Raw genomic sequence first — 25484 nt, 5'->3', positions numbered from 1 at the left:
TTGGTTGCGTGGTCTAGTTGGTTATGGCATCTGCTTAACACGCAGAGGGTCCCCAGTTCGATCCTGGGCGCGATCATATTTTTAGCTTCTCCATTTATGGTCTTTTTCGTTCCTCACATTCGCGTGATCGTGCCAAAATGCTGATCGTACAACGAGCGGCGTAGTGGCTTGTCCAGGCTCGCGGGCAAGCCTGGGCTTTTTTAGCCTATAACCTTGAATTTAATCGCATATCCTCGATAAGTTTCGTTTTTGCAAGCAGTTATATTCCATTTCTGGCAGCATAACCCGTCCCAGAATGGCTTTCTCTCACTGATTACATCCTATTATACATCTAACACCCTTTATGAGGCAGCGGAGCAATCCCAAAGCCGCGTTTCTCGAAACCAACCGGCTTTCTGAATGCACCCGGTTTGCGTAGCCCGCCCACGGAATCTGAGACAGGCGTCTTGGACACGATCGACCGCACAGTAGGGGTGCTGGGTTTGGGCTCGGCCGGCGGCCGCTGGTAGTGCGGGGCTCGCGGCTGGTGGGAGACCGTTGCTGGCCGCGCGTACGCGGCATCGTGGTGTTCTTCTAAGGTGGGTCTGGCGAATTTCGATAAATGGTCTGGTAGATTGATCAGGTCCGGGTCGATTTTCACCTTTTTCACCTCGCCCTGCTGCCCGGGTTCGGTGGCGTGTTTTGGTGCTGGGTCCATCACTTTGAAACTAAGCGTTCCCGACTGCGCAGCAGGCCCGTTGAGCTGGTTATTGAGCGAATTCACTAGCGAGCTCACAATCGACGGCACAAGGTTCTCGCTGAGCGACTTGTTCGAAACGACGTATGCGGCAGCCAATGAGGTGGCCAGCACGGAAACCGTGGCCAGCTTGTCGTCGCTCGGCACGGCTCCACAAAGAGTTTGGTATAAGGCGTGAATATTGGCGGATACCTGTGGATCGGCCAGAAGAGCTGCCACAGACTCGGAGCGGTGCTCGAGCTCGTTGGACTGGACAAGCGGCGCGTCGGTGCCGTTTTTCTCAAGCCGTTTCCGCTTGCGACGCTCAAACTCCTCTGCTATCCATTTCTTCTTGATTTCCTCGTCCTCCGGGTTCGTGAAGATCTGGCCGGCTCGCTTAATGACGCGCGCGCGCAAGTCATTGTCTCTGTTCCGCTCGATATTGATAACTCGCCATCTCTTCTTGCGCTCTCGATTTTCGATCCGGATACGCTCCTTGTCGTCGAGCTTGGGCGACTCCTGCTTGTCGCTGCTATTCGGAGCGGCCTTGGTGAGCGACTGGCTGCTGCGCAGCACGTCCACGGCGGAGGACACACTGACACGGATCGCTTCGAGCTGCGGCGGCGAGATTTGCTCTGCGATCTGCGAGGTGTCGAGATGGGCAAGGTTGAGACTCGAGAGAATCGTGCGCAGGAACGAGCCCTCGGACTTTTTCGCATACGACTGCGCTGGTGGCGAGGCCTGCGGCAGCGTTCGCGACATCTGCTTCGCGTAGGCGTGCAGCATTTTCTCGCGCTGTGCGGCGAGTGTGTCGGCTACCGACGGCGACTTGTTATCGTCTGGCCGCTGGAACTTCTGGAACTGCTCCAGCACAGACGCCTTCTCGCCGCTCTTCACAGGGCCGGGAATCGACGTCGGCGGCGTCGGCACCGTGAACTGTAGGACGCTCGCCGGCAGCTGCTCCGCAGCGCTCTTCTGTGTCTGCTGCTTGTCCTGCTCCAGCCGCTGCCGCAGCTCGCGGTCGCGCTGTTGCTGCGCCAGCAGAGCCCGCGCCTGCTGTTGCAACCGCTGCTGCACAGCCAGGTTGATCTGGCTGCGCTTGCTTTTCGCCGTCTGCTTCTTCTTGAGCTTTTCGCCCGGGTCGGCGTCGTTCAGCGACGAGATCAGGTGCTCTGGGTTCTCCATCGCCATCTCCATCGCCTTCTCCATCATTTTGGTCCACTGGAACTGCTCCAGGTCTGTCTCTGTGTGTTTTTTGGGTGCGTCTTTGTCCGGGAACAGGTTCGTGTCGACCACGGTCTGCACCATCTCGGCAAGGGCCGACTCGAGCTCCGGCTCGTTCGAGTCCAGTGGCAGCCCCAGCGATTCTAGCGGCCCGAGCGGCTCGAGAGTCTCGACGCCGGATTCCGCGTGCTCGGCGGGCTTAACGTGGTCAATTGCCTCGGCGATGGCCTGAGTGAGCTCGTCATCCGGCTTGGCGTCGTCTGCGGGGCCGTCGAGGGCCTGGATCGCGCTGTTGATCTCGGTAAATAGCTGTTTGTCCTTGTCGGCGTGCAGAGCGTCCTCGATGGCCTGGCGCAGCTGGTTCTCGTCAAAAATCTCATTTTCGTCGAAGTGATACGCGTCGCCCGGCTTGTTTTCGGAGGGCGGGATGCTGTTGGGCATCCTGGTTATCTAATCAAGAAATCCGGGGTAATATTTCACAAAACACAGTCACACAAGACAGGTGCAAGTATAAAAAGGTTCAGAAAATTTTCGTCTACGGCGACGCGCGGCGACGCGTCGATGTGACAGGAATCGATTTACCACTCTTATTTATTCACCTAAGCATTATAAGTGGAGGCAGACACGTTACCGCCCTTACCGGTCCAGTTGATGTGGATGTAGTCGCCGACCTTTCTGTCCTCGGTGGCGTACTCCGGCAGGATCTTGAAGGTGTGTGCCCCAAAGTAGTCTCTCTGGGCCTGCAACAGGTTAGCTGGCAGCTGCTTGGATCTGTAGCCGTCGTAGAAGGACAGGGCGGTCGAGAAGGCCGGCGTAGGAATACCGGCCTCGATGGCAACACCAAGCGTCTTTCTCCATCCGGCCTGGGCCTTGGAAATGGCCTTGTTGAAGAATGGGTGGAACAGCAGGTTCTCGAGGTCTGGGTTCTCTCTGTAGGCCGCGGTGATCTCTCCCAGGAAAACCGATCTGATGATGCATCCTCCTCTCCACATCAGAGCAATGGATGGGAAGTTGAGCTTCCAGTTGTATTCCTTGGCAGCCTCTCTGATCAGCATGAATCCTTGGGCGTACGAGATGATCTTGGAGGCGTACAGGGCCTGCTCAAGGTCATCGATGAAGGCCTGCTTGTCAGCGATCTTTGGGGCGCTGGCAGGGCCGGCCAGCAGGGTGCTTGCTCTGCCTCTTTCCTCCTTCAGGGCAGACAAACATCTGGCAAACACGGCCTCGCCAATCAGGGTGACCGGCATGCCCAGGTCCAGGGCGTTGATGGCAGTCCACTTTCCGGTACCCTTTTGGCCGGCAGAGTCCAGGATCTTCTCGACCAATGGCGTGCCGTCGGTGTCGTTGTAGGCAAGGATGTCTCTGGTGATCTCGATGAGGAACGAGTCCAAAACGCCCTTGTTCCACTTGGCAAACACGTCGGAGATCTCCTTGTCGCTGAATCCGCCGACCCTCTTCATCAGGTCGTACGCCTCGCAGATCAGCTGCATGTCTCCGTACTCGATACCGTTGTGGACCATCTTGACGTAGTGGCCGGCTCCGGCGTCTCCGACCCAGTCGCAGCATGGCTCGCCGTCGCTCTTAGCGGCAATCGACTGGAAGATCTCCTTGATGTGCGGCCAGGCCTCTGGAGCTCCTCCGGGCATCAGAGAAGGACCGTAACGGGCGCCCTCCTCTCCTCCGGAAACACCAGAACCAACAAAGTAGATGCCCTTCTCCTTCAGCTCGGCGTATCTTCTGTTGGTGTCTGGGAAGTGCGAGTTACCACCGTCAATGATGATGTCCCCCTTCTCCATGTAAGGCAGCAATTGGTTGATGAAGTTGTCGACGGCGTCGCCGGCCTTCACGAGCAAGATGACTCTTCTAGGTCTCTTGAGCTTGGCACACAGCTCCTCCACCGAGTGGGCACCCAGAATCGACTTGCCCTTGGCCTCGTTGGCCAGGAAGTGATCCACCTTCGACACGGTTCTGTTGTAGGCAACAACGGTGAATCCGTGGTCTGCAGCATTGAGGATCAGGTTTTGGCCCATGACGGCCAGTCCGATCAGTCCGATATCACCTCTGGTTGTTAGAGCGCGCCGTTTGCGTACTTACTGAGCTTCACTCATAATTGCGTTGATTAATTAAACGTTAACTTTTTAAAAAACTCCGTCGCTCTCCATTTATATTTGTTTGGGCCAGCAACTTGGACATTTCGGCCAGGCCGCCGCGCAAAATCGCCGCTGGGGAGCCCCTGCGGGATAAAAAACCTGGCGGACTATGCCGGAGTTTGTCAGCACTAGCCACACCGGAGTACTCATGTCCAGCAGCGACGGTGCAGGGGTGCGCCGCCACGTATATTTCCTTGTGCAATCTGCCTGGACCTACTATGCAACAGCTGGAGTGCGCCGTCGAGACGGGCGAAGTCGAGCACGACGGGTGCGTCTTCCCCACCTTTCTGCACAGGCACAGCGGCGACTACAAAGGCCGCATTGTCTTCATCCACGGCTACAGAGACATCTACGAGCTTTTTTTCGGGCTCTTCAACAAGCTGACCGCCGACGGCTACGACGTCCATTTCCACTACCAGCGCGGCGAGGGCACGTCGCGGCCGGCCAGCAACGTGCAGTCCAGCAACGACGACTCGCGCGTCTACAAAGATATGGACTTCTTCATCAGCCGAAACCTGGACGCCGACGACAAGGTGATTCTGATGGGCCACTCGATGGGCGGCGGGCTGATTCTCAACTACAGCGCGTTCGGCACGTACCGCGACCGGCTGCTCATGACGGTCGCGTGCTCGCCGCTGATCGAGCTCTCGCCGGAGACGGCGGTGCCCAAGTACCAAGAGTGGGCGATTCGCGCGCTGTGCTGGGCCGTTCCTCCTGTTCGGTACTTGCGAGTCAAGACCCCACTCAAGGTGGAGTACGTCTCGTCGCTGCCCGAGGTGCAGCAGTTCATCCGGAGCAGGGCGCCGCCGGCCGGGCTGACGGCCACGGCGATCGAGGCACGCGACTTCGTGCTGCGCGGGAAGCGACTGCTCCACCCAGATCTGTACGCGCGCTACAACAGGGACCTGCCCATAGCCATTCTGCACGGCAACGCCGACCACATCAACGACTGCCGCGCCAGCAGGAAGTTCATTGCCAACCTCCAAAGCATCGGGTGCACCCACGCAAGCTACACCGAGCTCGAGGGCGCCGCGCACAACCTCGCTGTCGAGCCGTGCAGCGACATTTTTTTCAGCCAGCTGCTGAATATTCTCGACGCCAACCGACGCGCGGGTCAATAAAAGATTTTTCTAGATTTATCGTGGTATATAATCTCAGCACCCAAGCAGCTCACGCCATGACCACCATACACAACCCAAACAACTGGCACTGGGTCGACAAGAACTGTCTCAGCTGGGCCAACGCGTACTTCCAGGAGCGGCTGCCAAAGGTGCGCGCTGCGAGCGACAACCACACGTTTTCTGTCAGCAGCGTCAAGCCTGTGGCCGGAGACTGCGACGTGACCCAGCGCAAGGGCAAAGTGCGCTGCATCTTCGACCTGCAAGTGGAGTTCGTCGTCCAGGTCGACCACGACGGCTCTGTTTCCGAACACACGGTGCGTCTCGTGGAGTTCGAGCACGACCAGCAGAGCTTCGAGTTCGAGGTCTCTGGCGACGCCGAAAAAAAAGCCCTCGTCCGCACACACCTCGTGCCTGAGGCCCGCGCGGTGTTCGAGCGCTTCCAGGACGACCTGCTCGCGACGTTCGAGAGCGAACTCAAACACAACACCAGCTGACGTTCCATAGATCTGTAGCACAATAGACGTCTCCTGATCATCCAGCAAAGCCCTCCGGCACGCCCTGCGCGTGGCGGTCGTCCCAGCGGCCGAAATAGCACCCGACGCCGCCCTTGTACACCGAGTTCACGCCGCCTGCGTCGATCTGCGTCCAAAAGTAGCCGCCCTCGGCAACGTGCTTGAGCACCTTGTACCCCTCGACCGAGTTGTACGGCACCCCGTTCGAGGGGTCGTAGTACATCGCGTCCTCGCCGTTGATCGGGCACTGCTTCTTCGCCCCGTTGGGCAGGTAGATGCCCAGCGGCGCCGGTGTCGTGATGCTGATCACGTGCTCGTCGGTCTGCTTGGCCACGCCCAGGTCCTCGACCGTGTGGTACGTTTCGCCAAACTTGGGCAGCTGCAGCAGCTTCTCGTACACGGCGTCGCGCTCCTTGGTGACCTTCCTGAGATCCAGCTCTTTCTGGAAGTCGCGCTTGATCGTGTAGATGGTCTGCGCGTGCGGGTCGCGGTGCGGGCCCGGGACGATCGACTGCGGGCCGAACAGGATCGCCTTGAGCTCCAGGCGGGTGATGTCCTTGCGCAGGTGCGACTCGATGAATTGCACAGCCACCTTTTGTGGGGGGCCTTCGACCGGCACGTTCTCGGTCTCGGCCTCAGCTTCCTCCACAGCCTCCTCCACGGCGTCCTCGGCGTCCTCGGCGTCATGCTTCGTCTCTTCCGTCCTCTCAGTCGCCGTCTCGTTCGTGTCCGCGTTGATGTCCTTTGTCTCCTCCTTGACGATGTTCATCTCGTCCCGCACCTCCTGCTGCTCCTGCTGCACTTCTTCCTGCTTCTCCTGCTTCGCCTCTTCCTGCTGCTGCTGCTGCTGCCTCTCTGCCTCGAGCCGCGCACGCTCGATCTCGCTCTTACGTCTCCGGCCGCGCCTTTTTGTAGTTCGCCGCGCCAGCTCCTCTCGCTCCTTCTCCTCCCTGATCCGGTCCAGCTCGTCCTGCGGCGTCACCAACTTGGCAATACTCTGGAAAGAGACGTATTCCAGCAGCCGGAACCGCTTGCTGTTCATCAGGTCACGCTGTTTCTTCTTCTTCTCGACCTCCTGCTGGAAAAACAGGTTCAACGACTGCGTGTTCATTTCCTCTGTCACCTTTGCCTCCTCCAGATTCTCCTCCAGCGTCTTCTCCACGTACTCCTCCCGCACGCGCGTCTTCGTGTGCGACTGTCGCTCCTTCATCCTGACCAGCTTTTCCTGGATAGCCTGTGTATTCTGCGCCGTGGTGGCCCTGGTCGAAAGTCGTCTGTCGCCCGTCTCCAAGTCGACCTTGCGCCGCTTGCGAGGGGCCGTCGCAGTGGGCTTCCTCCGGATCGGCGGGATCTCCACCTTTTTCCTGCGCCGCTTCTGTTCCCTCTGCAACTCGCGCTCGCCCTCGCTCTCGTCAGTGTCTGACGCAGACAGCTCCGACGACGACAGCATCTCGTCTGAGTTTGCCTCCGGCGACCCCGACTCTGCGTCCTCCTCGGCCCCGCCGCCCTCTTGCTCCTCTTCCTCTTGCTCCTCTTCCTCTTGCTCCTCCTCGCTTTCGTCGCTCTCGTCGCTCCACTCGTTGTCCTCACCCTCTTCCGCAAACAGCAGCTGCACGTTTTCGTCTTCTTCGCCCAGCACTTCGTCCTCCTCGGCCTCCAGCAGCTTCTTCAGCCGCGACCCTGCGTTCGCGCGCCGCTCGCGCGTCGCAATCAGACTCTCAAACTCCTCCTCGGAAGAAGACATAAATAATTAAAGAAAAAATAAAATAAAATAAAATAAAGTAAAATAAAATAAACTATCTATGTTTCTCAGAAGACTGTCAACGGCCATTTCCGAGGCCGAAAAATCCCATTTCAACAATCTCGCCGCGTCCTGGTGGGACACCACCGGTCCACAGCGCATCCTGCACAAGATGAACCTCGTCCGCATGGACTTCATCAACGAGACCCTGCGCAGACATGTCAATATCAACGCCGGCGTGCCCGGCGAACACAAGACGTTTGTGCCCGGCTGGAACCACCACAACGTGCTGCCGGGCCCTGTCGCGCAGTCAATACAGACAGAAATCGACAGACGCATCGCACAGGAGCTCAGCAAGCTGCGGCTCTCGTGTCTCGACATCGGCTGCGGCGGCGGCATCTTGTCCGAATCGCTTGCCCGGCTGCCCATGGTGGCATCTGTGCGGGGCATTGACCTCAGCCCGGAGGTGGTCCGCGTCGCCAACGAGCACAAGGCGCTCGACCCGGCAATTACTGACAAAATCGACTATCAATTAAGATCCATAGAGCAGCTCGACAAAGACGACCAATACGACGTCGTCACCATGATGGAAATGCTCGAGCACGTCGAGTACCCCGCGCTCGTGCTGCAGACGGCGATGCAGCACGTCAAGCAGGACGGGTTTTTGTTTCTATCCACCATCAATAGAGACCTCGTCTCGTGGCTCACGACGATCGTCTTTGGCGAGTACGTGCTGCGCATCGTGCCCGTCGGAACGCACACGTACTCCAAGTACATCGACCGGCGCGAGATCGCCGAGTTTGTGGACGGAACGCAGTTCCGCGTCGTCGACGCCAGAGGATGCACATACCTCCCGCTCCGGGGCTGGGTGTTCACCGGATTGCCCGACACGGGCAACTATCTCATGGCGCTGCAGCGCACAGCATAGCGTATATAGCTCGATCACTGCACCAGCTCGCCCTCCTTGGCCGCCTCCTCCTGCTCGGGCTCGGCGGGCTCGTCCACAAACGTAGGCATCTCCAGGTACGCCGGGGTCTCGTCCTCGGCCACCTCGTCGCCCAGGGCCTCTAGCTCTGCGTCGAGCTCGCTCTCCGAGATGTCGTCCGGCACGTCGTAGCTGCGGGCAAGCGAGTCCTGCAGCTCGTTGCTCTGGTCGATCAGGTCGAGCATCTCGTCCTGCAGCGCCTCGATCTTGTCGATGTCGATCTTGCCGTAGGTGCGCTTGAGCTCCTTGTTGCTGCTCTTGAGGGCGTCCACGGTGATCATGGTGTTTCTCAGGTTTTCGGTTGTCATCTGCGCCTGCGAGATGTTCCAGCTCTGAGCGTCGAGCTGGTCTTTCTGCGCCTCCAGCTGCTTGCGCTGTTTCAGCACCTTGAGCGCGCGCTGCTTGACGGCCGTCTTGCCCGGCCCGTCGCGCATCTTGGCCATTTTCTGCTGGTACGTCGCGAGCTCGGCGTTCAGCTTGGAGATCTTCACGTCCAGCGACGCCGCGCGCTCGTCGATGCTGCTAATCGCGTCGCCCAGCGTCGCCTTGGGCAAATTGTTACGGGTTCCAAATAGTCTATTCATTATTTTTAGTAGATTTTTTTCTCATCCATGTACTCCACAAGGTGCTTGATACATATTATTTTCAGTCCGTGCTCCTGAGCAAATTTCGTGCACTCGGGCAACCGCATCATCAGCCCGTCGTCCGCGTTGACCAGTTCGCAGATGGCTCCCGCCGGCTGCAGACCGCTCAGAACACACAGTTGCACGGCAGCCTCGGTGTGGCCGACTCTTTCTCTCAGCAGACCGGGCCGTGCGCGCAGCGGGCAGATGTGCCCAGGACGCAGAAAATCCGCCGGCTTCGAGGCCGGGTTCGCCAGCTGCCGCACAGTCAACGCCCTGTCGTGCGCGCTGATCCCCGTCGTGGTGCCCTCGCCGTAGTCCACAGTAATAGTGTATGCCGTGCCATGGCGGTCCGTGTTATGCGGCACCATAGGCTGCAAGTCGAGCGCGTCCGCACGCTCCGTGCTCAGCGGCGCGCACACGTAGCCCGACGAGTGCTTGACCAGAAAGGCCATTTTTTCCTGCGTCATCTTCTCTGCCGCGATGACCAAGTCTCCCTCGTTCTCACGGTCCTCGTCGTCCATCACGACAAGAAACTCGCCGTTCCTGTATGCTTCCAGGGCGTCCTCAATAGTGTCGAAAGTCATTCAATGGGTATGGTAAATTCGAAAGGTTCGGCAATTACAGAAAGGATATGTTCATCCACGCTAAAGTTGACCTAATTTGATCATTTTTTATTTTATTTTTTGCTACCACTCTATTTTCTGATTATTAATTCACATTCGGTCAACCGGCGTGATGCCCAACACCCTGAGCCCGTTGTTCAGCACCTGTCTAACAGAGCTGAACAATGCCAACCGGGCCTCCAAAACCTGCTCCTTCTCGCCCATCACACGTAGCACCTTGTACGTCGACGAGAACTGGTGCGTCAGCTTGAACAGGTACGTGACCAGCGTGGACGGCTCGTGATTCTTCGACGCATACCGAAGAATGTCCGGGTACGACACAAGAATGCGCGCCAGCGACTCCACTTTCTCGCGCTGAGTGGCCAACATCTCGAGTTTCTTTGCCTGCTCCGCTGGCTCCAGTCCTAATTGTTTGACCTGCTCCTCTGTGCCAACGAGATTCTCGATGGAAAGGTCGGCGTCGAGCAGTTTCTGCTCCGCAACATTACAGTTTCTCTCAATCGACCTCAGTCGCGAGTGGGCATACTGCAAGTAAGGGCCTGTATCTCCTTCGGTAGAAAGCATTCTGTCCCAGCTGAACTCGTAGTTGTTGTTTCTCTTGCCCTGCATGTCCTGGATCATCACTGCAGAGATGCCAACGAGGTCAGCCACAGCCTCTGGGTCCTCCACCAGCGTGAACTTCTCGGCGTTCTTCTGCATGATCTCCAAAGTGGCACTCTTCACTGTCTCCAGAATATCGTCCAAAAACACGACGGTTCCCTTTCTGGTGCTCATTCCCAACACCAGGCCGAAGTTCACGTGCAGCAGCTCGTCCTTGGCCCAGCTGTATCCCATTTTCTCCAAAATACGGAAAAACTGTCTCACGTGTAAGTCTTGCTGCGATGCAATCACATAGATCATCTTGTCAAAGTGGTACTTCTCCTTACGCTCGATGGCCGCCCCCAGGTCACGTGTGATATACAGCGATGTTCCGTCGCTCTTTTGAACGAGCACTTTCCCCAGCTTCTTCTCGCCCAGCTGCTTAAAGTCAATCAACAGAGCGCCCCTATCTTCTGTCACAAGATTCTTCTCCTGGAGCTCTCTCTGCACTCGATCCATCAACTCCTGGCTCACTTGCGACTCACCAGAATAAACATCGTATTTGATGTTCAGCCGAGCATATGTATCGATATATTTCTCGATTGACAACGCACGGAACTTCTCCCAGAGTCCCAAAGCTTGCTTGTCTCCCTGCTCCATTCTCTTGAAAAAAGCACGTGCAGCGCCGTCCACAGAGCTGGCCTCGTCGAGGGGGACCCCCGTCTTCTCAGCCTGCTCCTCTTCGGCCTTCACGTCCTGGTTGATTCTGACATAGACGTCGAACAGATGCTGAATAGGGTTGGACTCCAGTTCGGCCTCGGAGCCGTATTTCTCGAATCCAATAGCAAGCAGACCAAACTGTTTCCCCCAGTCTCCTAGGTAGTTCATTCTTATGACCTCCCAGCCGAGCTTTTCGTACAGGTTGGACAGAAAACCACCAATAATGGTCGAGCGCAGATGGCCGGCGTGGAACGGCTTGGCAATATTTGGCGAAGAAAACTCAATCACAACACGCTTGCCCTTTCCCAGCGGACAAGAGCCAAAGTCCTGTTTGCGTTCAAGAACATCCTTGACCACGTATTTCAGTAAAAACTCTGGGTTGAAGAAGAACTGCAGGAACTTGCCCTCAGGATGCACTTTCTTAAGATAGCCGCCAAGGGGGAACTTGTCAGCAAGCTCTTTGGCCAGCGCAACGAGATCGCCCTTCAATCTCAAACGAGGAAGAGGAACGATAAGGTCTCCGTTCTCCAGAACAAGGGACCACTCCAAACTCTGGTATGCGATCGAGGCGTCAACTCCGGTCAGTTCAGACAGCTGGTTGGCAATGTAGTTTCTGCACAGGTCCACGGTGTTGTAGTCCGGGAATGAACCCTGGATGGCAGGAGGAGCCTGCAGTTTCAGCGAATCGAGCTTGGACGAAAGAGTATCCACAGCAGAAGTCATCATTGGTCTTGCAAGTTGCGAAGAAACTAAACGGACGGGTCTAAGCAAGTTAGTCTTGTTCTTGTAGAAAATCAAACAGTTCCTGGCAGTTTGATTTATCAATCTGTTCATACAAAGAACAAACAAGACTCACGATTACAAAAAATTTAAAAAAATCCAAAAAAAATCCAAAAAAGGTCCATTATCAAAAATTAGTCTATTACCCGGACTCATCTGTCTCGTCCTTAGCGCAGAGCCATCCGCAGCTCACGTCCCACCTGGAGCCCGGAGCGTTGAAACTCACGTACTTCACAAACTTCAGCACAGACGAATCTCTGTACATCAGGCTCAATTTGTTCCAGCTGGCCTGCGACTCGTGGACAACCGAATCGTCCCCCGACGCCTTGTAGATGGCAGCCTCGTCCTCATTCAAACCTTCCTCGGCAGCCTCTTCGGCTTCTGGCTCGTCTGTGCCCATGCAGAGCTCGTATCCACCAAATTCGCCGCTATCCCAACCGGAAGATGGCGTCAAGTTCAGCGTGGCCTCCAAAAGGCCATCCAGAAGCCTGTCGTCTGTAGCTAGGTCCAGTTTGGACGCCAGCGTAAAGTCGTGGCCAGGACGGAACCGGCGCGCAAGGATCTGGTCGTGCGTTGGGCGCAGTCCTGTCACCGCCATCAGCCACTTTTTGAAGCTCACACTTTTGAAGAAGGATGCCAGCTCGCACAGGCGAATGGAGACGTCGTGGATACTCGTTAGCGAGGGGTTGTTCTTCCGCGCCTCTTCCAGCTCCCGAGCCGCTTCTGGCTTCAGGAGCTCAAATATGTTTTTCGTGAGCTCGAAGTTCGGCAGCTCCATGGACCTGACCTGGTTTATCTGCGCTATGCTCTCTGCGTTATCAATATTTTGTTTCTGCAACCCGTCGATGTAGCAGTATCTCTGTTTGTGCGGAGGCACGGCGAGTTTCCATGGAAAGACCACCTGATTTTGTTTTTGGGGCATTTCTGGGTATTCGTTCAGCTCGAGCTGTTTCATTTGTTTCTTCAGGTCGCCTAAATATTCCTCGCTCAGAAACGCGTGCACGTCCACCACAGACTCCTCGGCAAAAATGCTATTTAGACGCTCAATCGAAGCAGCGGTCAGCAGCGATGGATTCATGTATTTTCGCAAATATTCGAGATCCAATGCGGTGAGATAATCCGACTCCTTTCCAACGAGAGTGACCAGTTCCTGGGTTTCCAACGGAGGCAGCTCATTGTACTGTATTTTCGGGAAGTCGTACTCCTTGAGCTCCTTCGACTCAAGCTGCTGAAGTGTCGACTTGGCCTCTGTGCGCTCCTGCTCCCCGGGGATATACCCGTCCTCGCCAGCCTGGGGAATATGGAACCATCCTTGGATCGAGAGCCGCTGCTTGTCCACCCGCACCTCCTCGACATCGTGGAAAGAGAGTCCCGGCTGCACAGTGAAAAATGCTATTTGGTTGAATTGCGGTGTCAGCTTGCAGTAGTAGTCTGATCTTGGCACGTTTGGCACGACAGAGTCAAACAGTCTCAACGAGCCACCATAATGGGGTTTCCACGTTTTTCCCGGCTCTGGCATGTACAGAATAAAACTGACCCTTCGTGAGCCGATCACATCATCGTGCGTGAGCAAGTGGCAGCCCTTCGAGTACGTGTTGATGCTCATATCCGTCTTCACTCCGCTGAGCTTGCCACATCCCGTCACATACGATACGTAGTCACGGAAAGTCTGCGAGTAGATGGCTGAGCGCAGCTTGTAGAGACTGGGCAGCCGTTCAAGGTCCTGCTTGGTCATACCCGAGAGATTTGCGAGATCACCGCTCTGGAACACTTTGTATATATCTGTTTCTTTCTTCTTGAAGCTGATCTCAGAAATGATTTCCTTGCGCACGCTGCGCAAGAGGTCATCGTCAATCAGGTTTTGGATTGTGCCCCATCGATACGGCTGTGAATCTGCGATCTGCTTCTTAAGGTCTTGTTTGAAACGATCATCAAATATATGCGACTGGAAATAGTCCTTAGCTCTGGCCTCCTCCTCAGGCGTCTGCTTGATACTGATCTGGCGCTTTCCAGCAGACGCGACTGCTTCAGAGGCTCTTTTCTGCGGCAAACCCGACGACGAAGGCATATGCAGAAAATCACCCGAGTACCATTTTTTTTATTTTTCATGTCAAGAAACAAGGCTGTGCAAAAAAAGCCTCCAAGAGCGAAAACGCCAGCTCCAAACGGCTCTGGGGCACCAGGGAGGGAAAGCGCAGCACCACACGAGAAGAGGCCCTGAGCAGAAAAAGCGAACGGGCAGGTTGCCCTACCCCCGACCTGCCAGGACGGCCCCATGCCCTGTCCCTTTCGCAGGAGCGCCATCCACCCTCGCACCGCGGTCTGGCAAAAAGTATAGTCTGGCACAATTCTTTTGATAATTATTTTTTGTTCCGCCTGGAAATAAAGCACTAGACCAGAACAATGAGCACGGTAGGTATGGCCAATGGCCGAAGATGGGCGGCTTAGTGTGGGCGCTAACGTTCTAGATTGATAACCCGTACGCTGCCGGCCAAGGGAACCCCTACGCCGAGAACTCGGCGTACGAAATGACCGGCACGAACCAGTTCTTCACGCTCGTCCAGGACATCAAGGACGACCTTTCAGACTACAGCACGTTGATTGACAGACTCGAAAAGCTGCAACTGGACTCATTAAACGCGATTGGATCCGAGGAGATGGCGTCTTTCCAGAGACAAATTGACAATAACAATAATACGCTCTCTGACCTCCAGAAAAACACCATCAAGCCGAAATTGCAGGCGTTGTACAAGGAGTGCGGGTCCGACACCGACAAGCAGAAACAGGCCGAGAATTTGACCGCCCAGTTCAGAGCCTTGATCACAAAGCTGGCCAAAATCGAAGACAGATACAACCAGGCCAACAAGCAGAAAGCCATCAACCAGTACAAGATTGTCAATCCAGATGCTACGTACGACGAGGCCGCCGAGTTCGTATACACGGTTGGCGACCAGCAGGTGTTCGACAACGCCATTAGGATGTCGAACAGGAAAGGCGAGGCGATGACGGTTCTGCAGGAGGTGCAGGCCAGGCACATGGAGGTGGAGAGAACCGAGCGACTTGCTGCCGAGCTGAACCAGCTGTTTGGCGATCTGCAGGAGCTTGTCTTTGAGCAGGACGTGATGTTCGATAACATCAACGATAACGTGGCTGTGGCCCAGGATCACCTCGAGAGAGGTGACGCCAACGTCGTCAAGGCCAGAGACCACGCCCGCAAGGGCAGAAAACTCAAGTGGATCATTTTCTGGGTCTGCGTGTTGATCATTTGCATCATTGTCGGAGCCGTGGTTGGCGGTGTTGTTGGAGCCGCCAAAAACTAGTCGCCGCTAGATACCTCAAAAGCTTGTACCAGTGTATACAGTAGATTAATAGCACTTGCTCGTTATTTAAAGAATTTAGGAAGGTGATTTAGTCCTCACCAGACACGGGAAAGTCTGACCAGGGTGGAGTAATCCTAACCGACGTTTGTCGGTTTTGCTTTCCCAACACAAAAGTGTTCACACAGACCATCGACCGGTCCACGCGAAGGCATTAAGCGTTGGAGTCAATGCTACCGTTCTGATCCTTCAAAACGACGACATTGTCTAAAAGTGGAAAAAAAAACATTTATCGTGGCAAATTTTTGAGCTACTGAGTGCGCCCACCCTCGCACCGCATTAGATAGTAAAAGCGTCACACGGCTGCTTAGTTTGTTATCTTTTATTTTGCCACCATGTCCTATCAACACGAGAATCTCATGTCCGAGCGCGCCAAGGCGCGCGTCACTCGCCATTTTTGGAGCTCTGCCAAGCTTCCCGAAGGCGAGGAGCCGCACCCTGCTCCTATCAGCCTGGTTGGGGGCATGCCGAACCACGACTTCTTCCCTGTCAAGAGCATCCGAATTGGCATTGCTGAGAAGCCTTTTGAGGACGGGTATCACGAGGAGACCGCTGTGGCTCACGAGCCACAGCCTGACTCGTCATTCCTGGTCTCGCAGGTCGCGTCCGATCCGTCGGAGATCGACCTGAAAACCGGATTGCAGTACGGCTTCACCAACGGCACCAAGTGTCTGGTGGACTTTACGCGGGATTTTGTTGAAAAGGTGTGGAGACCGGGCTACGACGAGTGGTCGACAATGCTCACGTGCGGAGGCTCCAACGGAATCGACAAGGTGTTCGACTCTTTTCTGAGCAAGGGTGACTCGATGCTGCTGGAGGAGTTCACGTTTATTCCGATCCTCAACTCCTTGAACAACCTCGGCGTCCACACGGTGCCAGTGAAGCTGGACTTCGGGCCTGACAAGACGTTTGATTTTTCTGCCAACCTGAAGGAGGTGCTTGAGAACTGGGACACCCTGCACCCCGGCAAAAAGAAGCCAAAATTATTGTACACTATCCCAACGGGCCAGAACCCGCTAGGCGTTGCTCAGACCACTGAGCACAAAAAAAAGATTCTTCAGCTTGCTGAGGAACACGATTTCGTCATTCTGGAAGACGAGCCGTATGCCTATCTCAACTTCCAAAAAGTTTCGGAGACTCCAAGGTTCGACCTCACTCCAGAGGAGTTTGTCGACTCTCTGCATGGCTCCTACATCAACCTGGACACCACCGGAAGAGTCATCAGAACGGAGACCTTCTCCAAGGTGTTCGCCCCGGGTCTGCGGCTCGGGTTCCTGGCGGGCCACAAACGGGTGATCCAGAGCTGCACCCAGTACTCGGATCTCAGCTCCCGGGCCCCGAGCGGAATCTCGCAGATTCTGGTCAACGACACGATCCGCCACATGGGCGGCCTGGACGGCTGGCTCAAGTGGATTATCAAGGTCAGAAACGAGTATCTCGTTCGGAAAAATGCCTTCGTTAAAGCTCTTCTAGATACAGAGGCCGCTAAAAAGGGTTACTTGAAAGTCATGGATCCGGAGTGCGGCATGTTCGTCTCCAGCATCATCGACTTTGGCAAGGAAAATCTGGAAAAAGGCACCGAGCTTCTCAAGGCAAGGTGCGCGGTGAACGGAGTGGGCGTTGTCTATGGAGGCGCCATGGCTGTCAACTATGAGTTCTCCAAGGACCGCACCAACTTCGTTCGGATGGCCATCTGTTACACCGGGAGCACCGACCTGCTGGTCGAGGCCGCCGCCAGACTCAGCAAGTCGGTTTTAGAGGTTGCTGCCCAACTAGAATAGACTGTATTAGATGTATCAACACCATAAATCAGTGGTTCTTCACCTTTTCCACCACCAGCTTGTCGAAGTGGTACATTTGCGAGATCGTAGACTGTCTTCTGAGAACTCCGAGCTCTTTTTTCGCCTTTTCTATAAGGGCCGAGGTGTCACCGTCGAAGTCCTTCAGTTTGCGGAATTCTTCCCTGCTTCTTCTCAAAAAGTACTCCCTGAAATTGTAGTTCTCAAACTTGCGCGAGTATCTTAAAAATTGCCTGTACAAAGACAGTATTTCTTGTGCTGAAGCCATGGCGAAAGAAGAAATCAACTGGAAAGTAAAATCTTTGCCCCTAGATAATTATTTATCGATTAGGGGTAACCCTTACACCTACGAATCGTAAACATAATTGTTCTCATCATGAGCTCCGACTACGACCTCACTGTGAGCATGGTGCTGGCCTCGCTCAGGGCCGCAGTGGTGACCGCATCAGGCTACATTTCGCGGTTCAAGCAAGCCTATCCCGAAATTTGGTCGCTATTCATGTGCGTTCTCGTTCTGTACGTGGGTGCTAAATTGGTGCTCAGAATGGCCAGAATGATTTACAGAACGCTCGTCAGTGCCATAAAGCTGGTGCTATTTCTTGCCGTTGTTGCTGTCGCGATCCATCTATACAACAACAAGCCCGGACTGTCGGAATTGGTGCCTCAAATCCAGTATACTCTGATTCAGCTGTATCATCTGCTAAAGATGCTTGTTGCACTTGTAGCAGGAACGCTGGCCAGGTATGACTGGAAAAACCTCTCAAAGGCGGATCTGGATCGCCTACTGGACTCTCTGAAGGCCATGCGGGGTCAATTCGAGACTCTATTCCAGCTAAGACTGAACTGAGCCACATATGCGCCGATGTGGCTGGTGTAATTCTAATGTATTTTGTTGCCACCTATGGTCGTGTACAATTGCCAAAGTCCGAGTGGTGATTTGGATAGCATTTCATGAAAAAAAGATGTTTTGTTTTGTTCTCTGCGAATCTCTGGAGCGTGTTATATTAAACGAGCTGCAATCGAACAATCCAACCGGCAGATTTTAGCCGAACCCAGCGGAGTCACCACTCGTACGAATTTCCAGAACCGAATTGCGCTCTCAGACCATAAAATCATCGCCTTCCAAAACCTTCCACCATGTCCAACAGAAGAAGAGCATATCCACAGCCAATGTACCAGGCCCCAGACCCGTCGGCTGCATACGGTATACCATCGCAGCCACAGCAGCCTCAGGCTAACCAGGGGCTGTATTCCTCTCCACAGGCGGCTGCACCGGTCAACCAACTGGCACAGGGTGTTGCAGGAATCAACCTCGATGCCCAACAGCCCCAGGCACCAAACATGCCAGCGTATCCTCAGACGGCTCCAACAGGTGTCTATGGCCAGGATGTGGGCGCAGCACCATTGCAAAACCCCGCATATCCGCAGCCTTCGTACCAATCACCGGCCCAGCCAGCGCAAGCAGCACTGCCATTGAACCAGCTTTACTCCACAGATCTGCTCAAAGAAACTCCTCCACCCATTGCTGACCTGCAGTTTCCGCCTCCACCGATGATTCTGGCACCAGGCACGTCCGTCAATGGCAACCCAGAGGCAAACTGTTCTCCAGAGTACTTCAGATCAACTTTGAACGTTGTTCCAAGCACCAGTTCCTTGCTGAAGAAATCCAAGTTGCCATTTGCCCTGGTGGTGAGACCATACGTCTCGCTGCATGACTCCGAGAGACCTGTTCCTGTTGTCAGCGATACCATCATCTCGAGATGTCGCAGATGCAGATCGTATATCAATCCGTTTATCCAGTTCACAGAACAGGGAAGAAGATGGAGATGTAACTTCTGCTCGCTCTTGAACGACGTCCCCGGTGGGTTCGACTACGATAGAATGAACTCCACGCCATTGAACAGGTTGGAGAGAAACGAGCTCAACTACGGAATGGTAGAGTTCGTGGCTCCTTCCGAGTATATGGTGAGACCACCACAGCCGCTCGTTTACGTTTTTGTTCTTGACGTCTCCTATGCCTCTATTCAAAATGGTTTACTGGCGACTGTCACCCGAACCATTCTAGACACTCTCGATAGAATTCCGAACGAAAACGGAAGAGCTAGAGTTGCGTTCCTGGGTGTTGACTCCAGTATTTCTTTCTTCACCATCCCAAGTGACGACCAGGAAGATAAAGAAGCCTCAATGATGATTGTTTCCGATCTTGACGACGTTCTGATACCTTCTCCAGATAATTTGCTGGTGAACTTGAAAGATTGCAGAAAGAACGTTGAGAAACTGCTCAACAACTTTGTTGACTTCTTTGCCAACAACCAAAATACTGGATCGGCACTGGGACCTGCTCTCAAGTCCGCACACAAGCTGATTTCTCAGATCGGCGGTAAGATTATTACTTTCACATCTGCTCTTCCAAACATGAGTGTTGGAAAACTAGCAATAAGAGATGAGAACGCTGTCAGCGGTAAACCAAAGGAGGCATCAGCACTTTTGACCTCTAACAACTCGTTCTACAAGTCGTTCGCCGTGGAATGTAACAAGTCCCAGGTGACTGTCGACATGTTCTTGACGGGCTCCAATTATCAAGATGTTGCAACCCTTTCGAACCTTCCAAGGTACACAGCAGGTCAGACTCACTTCTATCCAGCATGGTCCGCCAACAGAGTGGAAGATATTACTAAGCTCACAAAAGAGGTGTCTAATCACCTCTCCATGGACATTGCTTTGGAGGCTGTCCTGAGAGTGAGAGGCTCCAGCGGACTGAGAATGAACGCTTTCTTTGGAAACTTTTTCAACAGATCCTCGGACTTATGCTCGTTCCCAACTTTCCCAAGAGACCAATCGTATGTCATTGAAGTTGCAATTGACGAGTACATATCCAAGCCATACGTTTTCTTCCAATGTGCCGTTCTGCATACTACATGTTTCGGAGAGAGAAGAATAAGAGTGCTCACTTTGGGCATTCCAACGTCCAAGGATCTCACCGACGTTTATGCTTCCGCTGACCAACTGGCCATTACCAACTACTTCACGCATAAAGCCATTGAGAAGACGCTGTCCTCTTCCTTGAACGACGCTAGAGATTACTTGAACAAGGTGTTGGTGGATATCCTCAGTGTCTACAAGAAAGAAATTGTTCCTGGCAATCTTGGATCTTCGTCCCCATTGCAGCTCTGCACCAACCTAAGAATGCTGCCGCTGTTGTTGCAATCGCTCACCAAGCACATTGCGTTCAGAACGGGTAAGGTTCCTTCTGACCACCGTTCCGCTGCTCTGAACCGACTAGCCACGTTGCCCCTGCCTAGCCTGATCAACTACATCTACCCAACCGTGTACGCGTTGCATTCCATGACGGACGACTGCGGACTGCCATATGACGGTGAGGACGACCCATACGACATTCCTCCCAAGAAGCGTGGCGAGATTGTTCTTCCAGAGGCCATCAATGCTACCATTACGAATTTTGAGAAGTACGGCCTGTATCTGATCAACAACACTTCTGAGTTGTTCCTGTACATTGGAGGAGACGCTGTTCCTCAGCTGGTGAACGACGTGTTTGGTGTGGAATCGATCAACGAGGTGCCAATTGGCAAGGCTGAGCTTCCAGAGCTGGACAACGAGTTCAACATCCGTGTGAGAAACATTATCAACAAGGTCAGAGAGAACGAGGGCTCTATCGAGTACTTGAACCTGTACGTTGTGAGAGGCCCTTCGACCAACGAGAACATGATGAATACCAACAGAGACATCATTCCGCTCAGAATGTGGAGCATGTCCGAGCTCGTTGAGGATAGAGTGAGCGCAAACTTGAGCTACAAAGAGTTCCTGACTCAGTTGAGAGAGAAGATCTCGAACTAGGCGGTGTACGGGTGTATAGTCGAACATGAGGAAATCACCAGTTTATCGTGTTCTCCAATAAAAATCCAATGTTTGGTGAGCGTAGGGCCGTACTTGAGAGTGGCAGAAGCTCAAGGATAAATTTTCCATACTTTGGTGTGTCTAATAAACAAATTCTATAGAAGTTTATCGACCGCTGGATTCTTTATTGGAATACACCAGAAGTCAGGATACAAAGGGTGAGTAGGAATTGCAATGGGGACGTTGTCAATGGAAAGATTTTACAAGGCTTTTTCAGGAGGTTTTTTATTGCAAAACTAGCGACATAAAGGATTGCACACGTATTTGTGGAGAATGAATATACCGCAATCAATTGGGACGATGCTGCTTTCCACAGGGCATGGTAGCTAGCATATAGGCGCGGTCATATGTGCGTCAGCTACGGGTCACTTTGACGTTCCATTTGACATCAGCGAACACAAGACAAGAACTGCAGGGGTATAGCAGAGGGGCTCCGACTAGTCAGGCCTGCCTCCACGCAGGCGAAGAACTCGATCTAAAAGCCGTTTCTGCTCAAAGCCGGTTCTAGCCAATGAGAGTGCAACGATTTTGCAATTTTTTATCCTCAAAAAACAGCATGTTATGTCAGCAAGCGGTGGTAAGATTTTTTCACCTGGTCCCCGTTTTTCATATACTAACTCTCTAGGTACACAATATGTTGAGACAAGCATTGAAGACTGTTCCTAAGGTGCAAGTGAGACACGCCTCTGCACTTTCACAAGCCACCGTGTCGAACATACAACTTAGATGGGAGAAACTTCCAGAAGAGGACAGAAAGGAAGTGATCGAAGCTCTTGCTGAGAGACAAAAATTGCCATGGACTCAGCTGACCCCAGAGGAGAAAAAAGCTGCCTTCTACGTCTCGTTCGGTGAATGGGGCCCAAGAAAGCCTATCCACTCTGCTGAAGACGTTAGATACATTTTCTGGGGTACCTTCATTGGTATTGCTGTCACCGCCGCTGGTTTCTTCTACTACAGATCAAAGAGATACATTCCAAAGACCATGAACAGAGAATGGCAAGAGATGTCCGACGAGTACCTGAAATCGAAGAACGCCAACCCATTCAGCGGATACTCTCAAGTTCAATCCAAATAAGACCTTTTTCATCCCCATCAATCAAGAACCTATTCATTGACAGAGACCAACCTCGAGTGGGGTGGTTGTTAGGCTAGTTATTGCAAATTAGCAATAAAATTAAACTATTATACACTAAATTGATTACCACAGTTTCCTGTCGAACGTTTGTAGGACTGCTTTGGCTTTAGGCCCGAGACGAAGAGGCACCGGGCGCTCCGTCACAGGTCCGCTTATCTCATTTTTTGGTAAAGTCACAGTCTGATCTGTGTGCTCCACGGGCGACACTTTGCAGAGCGCAAACTTCTCGGAGACTTGTTTGGCAACGGCGTACTTTGAGTTCTCCAGGATTTTGTCAAAGTCGCTCAGTTTGATCCAGTTGAGCACCAACTCCTCAAAATTCTTCTCCTCATGGTCATACATCTTTCTGAGCTCTTGTAGCTGCACACTGTCGCCTTTCAGAAACACGCCAATCATCGGCCACAGGATATTCCACACACGCGCTTTTTCTGCTCTAGTGAGCGGCCTTTTCTCGATCTCACTATTCTCGTCGTAGAACTTCTCTGTCCCCAGTATCAAGATCGCCTGCAAATCGACCAAATAGCTCTCACCGCCCACCTCGTACACGTACACCGGAAAATATTGCGATATCTCTCTCTCTGTACGGTCACCGTCAAACCTTGCAATCTTCAGTCCGTACGGATAGTAGCTGCGAATATACTGCTTGCGTTCCATGTTCTGCTTCTCTGCTTCCTGCTGAGCACGCTGCTCTTCCTCCTGTAGCCTCCGGGCGCGTTCCTGCTCCTCCTGCTGTTTTCTTCTCTCTTCCGCCATGGCAGCAGCACGCAGCTCTTCGTTTCTCTGTCTTTCCTGCTCTGCGATGGTTCGAGCAATCTGCTGCTGGCGCGCCTTCTTTCTCTCCAGCCGCTGTAACTCGAGAGCCTCGCGCGCTTTACGTGCCTCCTCTTCCTGCTTTCTCCTTTCCTCCAGCTCCTCTGGAGTAGGATCAAGAGGCTTCTCCTCCCGTTTAGGCTCTGTCTTCGGTTCCGTTTTGGGCTCTGGTTTGTGCTCCTGTTTCACAGGCGTCGAAACACGCGTAGCAGCCGGCGTCTGAGAGGCAGATCGTGTCGACGTGTCGCTGTCTGTAGACGGCTTGTGTTTTATTTTCTTCACCTCGCTCTTTCTCCGCTCATTCGCCGGTGTCTCAGCACGCTCTTTCCGTTTTTTGGAACTCTTTTGGCTTGCCTCCATCAGAATCCTCATCTCCTCGTCGTCAGGTTCGTAGCTCTCTTGTAGTATGTCAATCGCCGTCCGGCCGTGTTTGTCCATCAACGACACATCCGCCTTGTTTTCCAAAAGCAGCTTGACCATGTCAATATGGTCCTTTCCCACAGAATGCATCAGAGGCGTCATTCCGCTCTTATCAACGTAGTTCACCTTGGCTCCAAAGGCAATAAGCAAACTGGCTATGTCAGTATGGCCGTGCTTCGCAGCCAGACATAGCAGTTCGGGAGAGATCTTGCTTCCGGCGAGGTTCGAAACGTAGTTCAGCACAAACGTGACGTCGTTTTCCGCAACCTTGTGGTAGATCTCAGATCTGCCCTCCTTCGAGAAGGGATCAAAGAACACGGCGCTCGACCGCTTGGAAACCTCCTCTTTCTCTGAGTCTGTTCCTGGCCCTGAGCTCTGGCTCTTGGTGTGGCTCTTTTTGTATTCTCGAGCGGCCTGAGCAAGAAGCTTTCTGAGCTTCTTGACCTTGTTAAGCTCTTCCTCCTCCAAATCGTTCAGATCGCGATCTCGCTCTACAGAGTCCAGCGCAGAGTCGCCCTGAGAATTCACCAAACACGGATTCGCTCCCCGGTCCAGCAGCGTGCGCACCACATCGTAGTGCAAATTTGAGGCTGCGTCAATCAAGGGAGTGTCCTTGTCGATGTGGGCCGACTGCGCATTTATGTCTGCTCCATTGTCCAACAGCAGCTCGACAACATCCAGATAGCCTTCCAGCGCGGCCTCGTGGAGCGGCGTGTTGCCGGCAAAATCAGCCTCGTTCACGTCTGCTCCGTTCTCGATGAGCTGTTTGGCCTCGTCGTAGTGACCTTTTGCACAGTGTCGCTGCAAAAGCGACCTTCCTGAGGCGTCTTTCCCGCTTCTGCCGCTAACCTTGCGCTCTGAAGACCGCGAGCTCTGCGACGCAGACCTTTTCTGCACCTGTCTTTTGGAGCCTCGCTCATCGTCCGAGTCGTTGTCCTCCGAGCTTCTTCTCATGAGACGATGCAGCCTTCTGGTTCTGTTGGACGGCAGCGGGATCGACTCATCAATGTCGGTCTCAGACTCTGACAGCAACGGCTCTTCCTTCTTGACGGGCGGCGGAGCTTCCTCCCGTACATCCACCCGACCAGACTCTGTTTCCGCGGCTTCCAGTGTTACAGGGTGCTGCGTTTCATCATTTGCGTGCAGAACTGGCCCTGATGGACCCGCACTCACGCCCTGCTCTGAAGACATCTGAGTAAAAGATTTATTGGATTATTTGCGTTAGTGGTAGGAAATATCGTCGATCGACGCGACTGTATTAGCGTAGACTTTACATATCATTAGTGGACGAAGCAGCAGAGCTATAACCCAGATAGCGCCCCCACTCCATGACCTCGTATATCAGACTGAAGTTCGGCGAAATCAGCGGAGCCTTTTCTTTTAGCATGTTGTAGGCGTCGTTGTAGCCGATTTTTTTGTGCTTCATCAGGTATGCCAAGATTAAAGAAGCCGAGCGCGAGACACCGCATTGGCAGTGGATCAGGACACGTTTGTTTTCTGCCAGTGCCTTGTCGATGATTTCTGTGAGTTTCGGGAAGTCAGGCATCAGTTTGGACGTGTGAGTCCAGGGAATGTAAAAATACTGGATATTCTGGCCTGAGATGGAAGTTTTGTTGGAGATCTGGTCTGTATAGTCTTTGATCTCCTGGGCCACGTTGATGATGACGTCGAAGTCGATCAGTTGGGTGATTGACGGCTCAGAGTACAGAAACAGGTTCGGCTCCAGAACGCAAACAGGGCCTTCCGGATAAGCTTTCACGCAGCTGGACGGCTGGTACGAGGGCACCTCTGTCACGGCAGACAGTGAACCTGAGGAGTCGATGGTGGATGACGAGGAGAATGCAAGCGAATCGGAGGACTCGAGGGACTGCTGTACCGTGGGGGTTGGCTGTGCTGTGTTCTGGCTCTGGTGGCCGTTTGAGGAGTTTATAGAGAGAGTCAACGACCGTGTGGGGGGCTGGATGCTGGCTGTCTGCGTGGGGGAGTTGGCTGAAGACATAAGGACAGTGTTGAGAGATGGTGTTCGATAGAGTCTAGGGGTCCGCGGGGTGGTTGCTGGAGAATGGGACAGAACCTGCTTGCTGCCGTTGGAGGAGTATGTGAGAGGGACCGGGTATTTTGTCTGGTTTTTGGACAGGTCGAGCTGCAGGTTCTTGACATTTCTTGGTCGTCGAACGCCGTTCATGTTGGCGAGGGAGTGCTGGGTGGACATGGTGTCCTGCGGGGTGGGAGTATCGCTGGACATAGAATGG

At 53.8% G+C, this 25484-nt stretch overlaps 15 protein-coding genes across 15 annotated transcripts; 7 read left to right on the top strand and 8 right to left on the bottom strand.

Annotated features, from left to right (window-relative positions):
* Window positions 1–331: 331 nt before the first annotated feature.
* Window positions 332–2380, bottom strand: KL911_003313 (uncharacterized protein; the record flags this gene model as incomplete). The annotated part of the gene is made up of 1 exon (XM_043198480.1): window positions 332–2380. The coding sequence occupies one exon, from the start codon at window positions 2378–2380 to the stop codon at window positions 332–334; it is 2049 nt and encodes a 682-aa protein (XP_043054264.1).
* Window positions 2381–2538: 158 nt separating this feature from the next.
* Window positions 2539–3969, bottom strand: KL911_003312 (uncharacterized protein; the record flags this gene model as incomplete). The annotated part of the gene is made up of 1 exon (XM_043198479.1): window positions 2539–3969. One exon carries the CDS (start codon window positions 3967–3969, stop codon window positions 2539–2541), a length of 1431 nt encoding a protein of 476 aa, XP_043054263.1.
* A 229-nt stretch (window positions 3970–4198) lies between these two features.
* On the top strand, window positions 4199–5704 carry KL911_003311 (uncharacterized protein; the record flags this gene model as incomplete). The annotated part of the gene is made up of 1 exon (XM_043198478.1): window positions 4199–5704. The coding sequence occupies one exon, from the start codon at window positions 4199–4201 to the stop codon at window positions 5702–5704; it is 1506 nt and encodes a 501-aa protein (XP_043054262.1).
* Window positions 5705–5741: 37 nt separating this feature from the next.
* Window positions 5742–7466, bottom strand: KL911_003310 (uncharacterized protein; the record flags this gene model as incomplete). The annotated part of the gene is made up of 1 exon (XM_043198477.1): window positions 5742–7466. One exon carries the CDS (start codon window positions 7464–7466, stop codon window positions 5742–5744), a length of 1725 nt encoding a protein of 574 aa, XP_043054261.1.
* Window positions 7467–7524: 58 nt separating this feature from the next.
* KL911_003309 (uncharacterized protein) lies at window positions 7525–8391 on the top strand (the record flags this gene model as incomplete). The annotated part of the gene is made up of 1 exon (XM_043198475.1): window positions 7525–8391. One exon carries the CDS (start codon window positions 7525–7527, stop codon window positions 8389–8391), a length of 867 nt encoding a protein of 288 aa, XP_043054260.1.
* Window positions 8392–8405: 14 nt separating this feature from the next.
* On the bottom strand, window positions 8406–9658 carry KL911_003308 (uncharacterized protein; the record flags this gene model as incomplete). The annotated part of the gene is made up of 2 exons (XM_043198474.1): window positions 8406–8970; window positions 9126–9658. The coding sequence occupies 2 exons, from the start codon at window positions 9656–9658 to the stop codon at window positions 8406–8408; spliced, it is 1098 nt and encodes a 365-aa protein (XP_043054259.1).
* Window positions 9659–9787: 129 nt separating this feature from the next.
* KL911_003307 (uncharacterized protein) lies at window positions 9788–11830 on the bottom strand (the record flags this gene model as incomplete). Its single annotated transcript, XM_043198473.1, has 1 exon — window positions 9788–11830. One exon carries the CDS (start codon window positions 11828–11830, stop codon window positions 9788–9790), a length of 2043 nt encoding a protein of 680 aa, XP_043054258.1.
* Window positions 11831–11918: 88 nt separating this feature from the next.
* Window positions 11919–13844, bottom strand: KL911_003306 (uncharacterized protein; the record flags this gene model as incomplete). Its single annotated transcript, XM_043198472.1, has 1 exon — window positions 11919–13844. The coding sequence occupies one exon, from the start codon at window positions 13842–13844 to the stop codon at window positions 11919–11921; it is 1926 nt and encodes a 641-aa protein (XP_043054257.1).
* A 335-nt stretch (window positions 13845–14179) lies between these two features.
* Window positions 14180–15096, top strand: KL911_003305 (uncharacterized protein; the record flags this gene model as incomplete). The annotated part of the gene is made up of 2 exons (XM_043198471.1): window positions 14180–14192; window positions 14273–15096. The coding sequence occupies 2 exons, from the start codon at window positions 14180–14182 to the stop codon at window positions 15094–15096; spliced, it is 837 nt and encodes a 278-aa protein (XP_043054256.1).
* A 392-nt stretch (window positions 15097–15488) lies between these two features.
* On the top strand, window positions 15489–16934 carry KL911_003304 (uncharacterized protein; the record flags this gene model as incomplete). The annotated part of the gene is made up of 1 exon (XM_043198470.1): window positions 15489–16934. The coding sequence occupies one exon, from the start codon at window positions 15489–15491 to the stop codon at window positions 16932–16934; it is 1446 nt and encodes a 481-aa protein (XP_043054255.1).
* A 394-nt stretch (window positions 16935–17328) lies between these two features.
* KL911_003303 (uncharacterized protein) lies at window positions 17329–17799 on the top strand (the record flags this gene model as incomplete). The annotated part of the gene is made up of 1 exon (XM_043198469.1): window positions 17329–17799. The coding sequence occupies one exon, from the start codon at window positions 17329–17331 to the stop codon at window positions 17797–17799; it is 471 nt and encodes a 156-aa protein (XP_043054254.1).
* A 290-nt stretch (window positions 17800–18089) lies between these two features.
* Window positions 18090–20807, top strand: KL911_003302 (uncharacterized protein; the record flags this gene model as incomplete). Its single annotated transcript, XM_043198468.1, has 1 exon — window positions 18090–20807. The coding sequence occupies one exon, from the start codon at window positions 18090–18092 to the stop codon at window positions 20805–20807; it is 2718 nt and encodes a 905-aa protein (XP_043054253.1).
* A 694-nt stretch (window positions 20808–21501) lies between these two features.
* Window positions 21502–21942, top strand: KL911_003301 (uncharacterized protein; the record flags this gene model as incomplete). Its single annotated transcript, XM_043198467.1, has 1 exon — window positions 21502–21942. One exon carries the CDS (start codon window positions 21502–21504, stop codon window positions 21940–21942), a length of 441 nt encoding a protein of 146 aa, XP_043054252.1.
* A 123-nt stretch (window positions 21943–22065) lies between these two features.
* KL911_003300 (uncharacterized protein) lies at window positions 22066–24423 on the bottom strand (the record flags this gene model as incomplete). Its single annotated transcript, XM_043198466.1, has 1 exon — window positions 22066–24423. The coding sequence occupies one exon, from the start codon at window positions 24421–24423 to the stop codon at window positions 22066–22068; it is 2358 nt and encodes a 785-aa protein (XP_043054251.1).
* A 79-nt stretch (window positions 24424–24502) lies between these two features.
* Window positions 24503–25477, bottom strand: KL911_003299 (uncharacterized protein; the record flags this gene model as incomplete). Its single annotated transcript, XM_043198463.1, has 1 exon — window positions 24503–25477. One exon carries the CDS (start codon window positions 25475–25477, stop codon window positions 24503–24505), a length of 975 nt encoding a protein of 324 aa, XP_043054250.1.
* Window positions 25478–25484: the final 7 nt, after the last annotated feature.

Source organism: Ogataea haglerorum (assembly GCF_019207285.1).
Source record: "Ogataea haglerorum isolate 81-453-3 chromosome Unknown 81-453-3_NODE_8_length_489951_cov_95.815404, whole genome shotgun sequence".
Taxonomy (NCBI): Eukaryota; Fungi; Ascomycota; class Pichiomycetes; order Pichiales; family Pichiaceae; genus Ogataea; species Ogataea haglerorum.
This window is presented reverse-complemented; position numbering and strand designations above follow the sequence as displayed.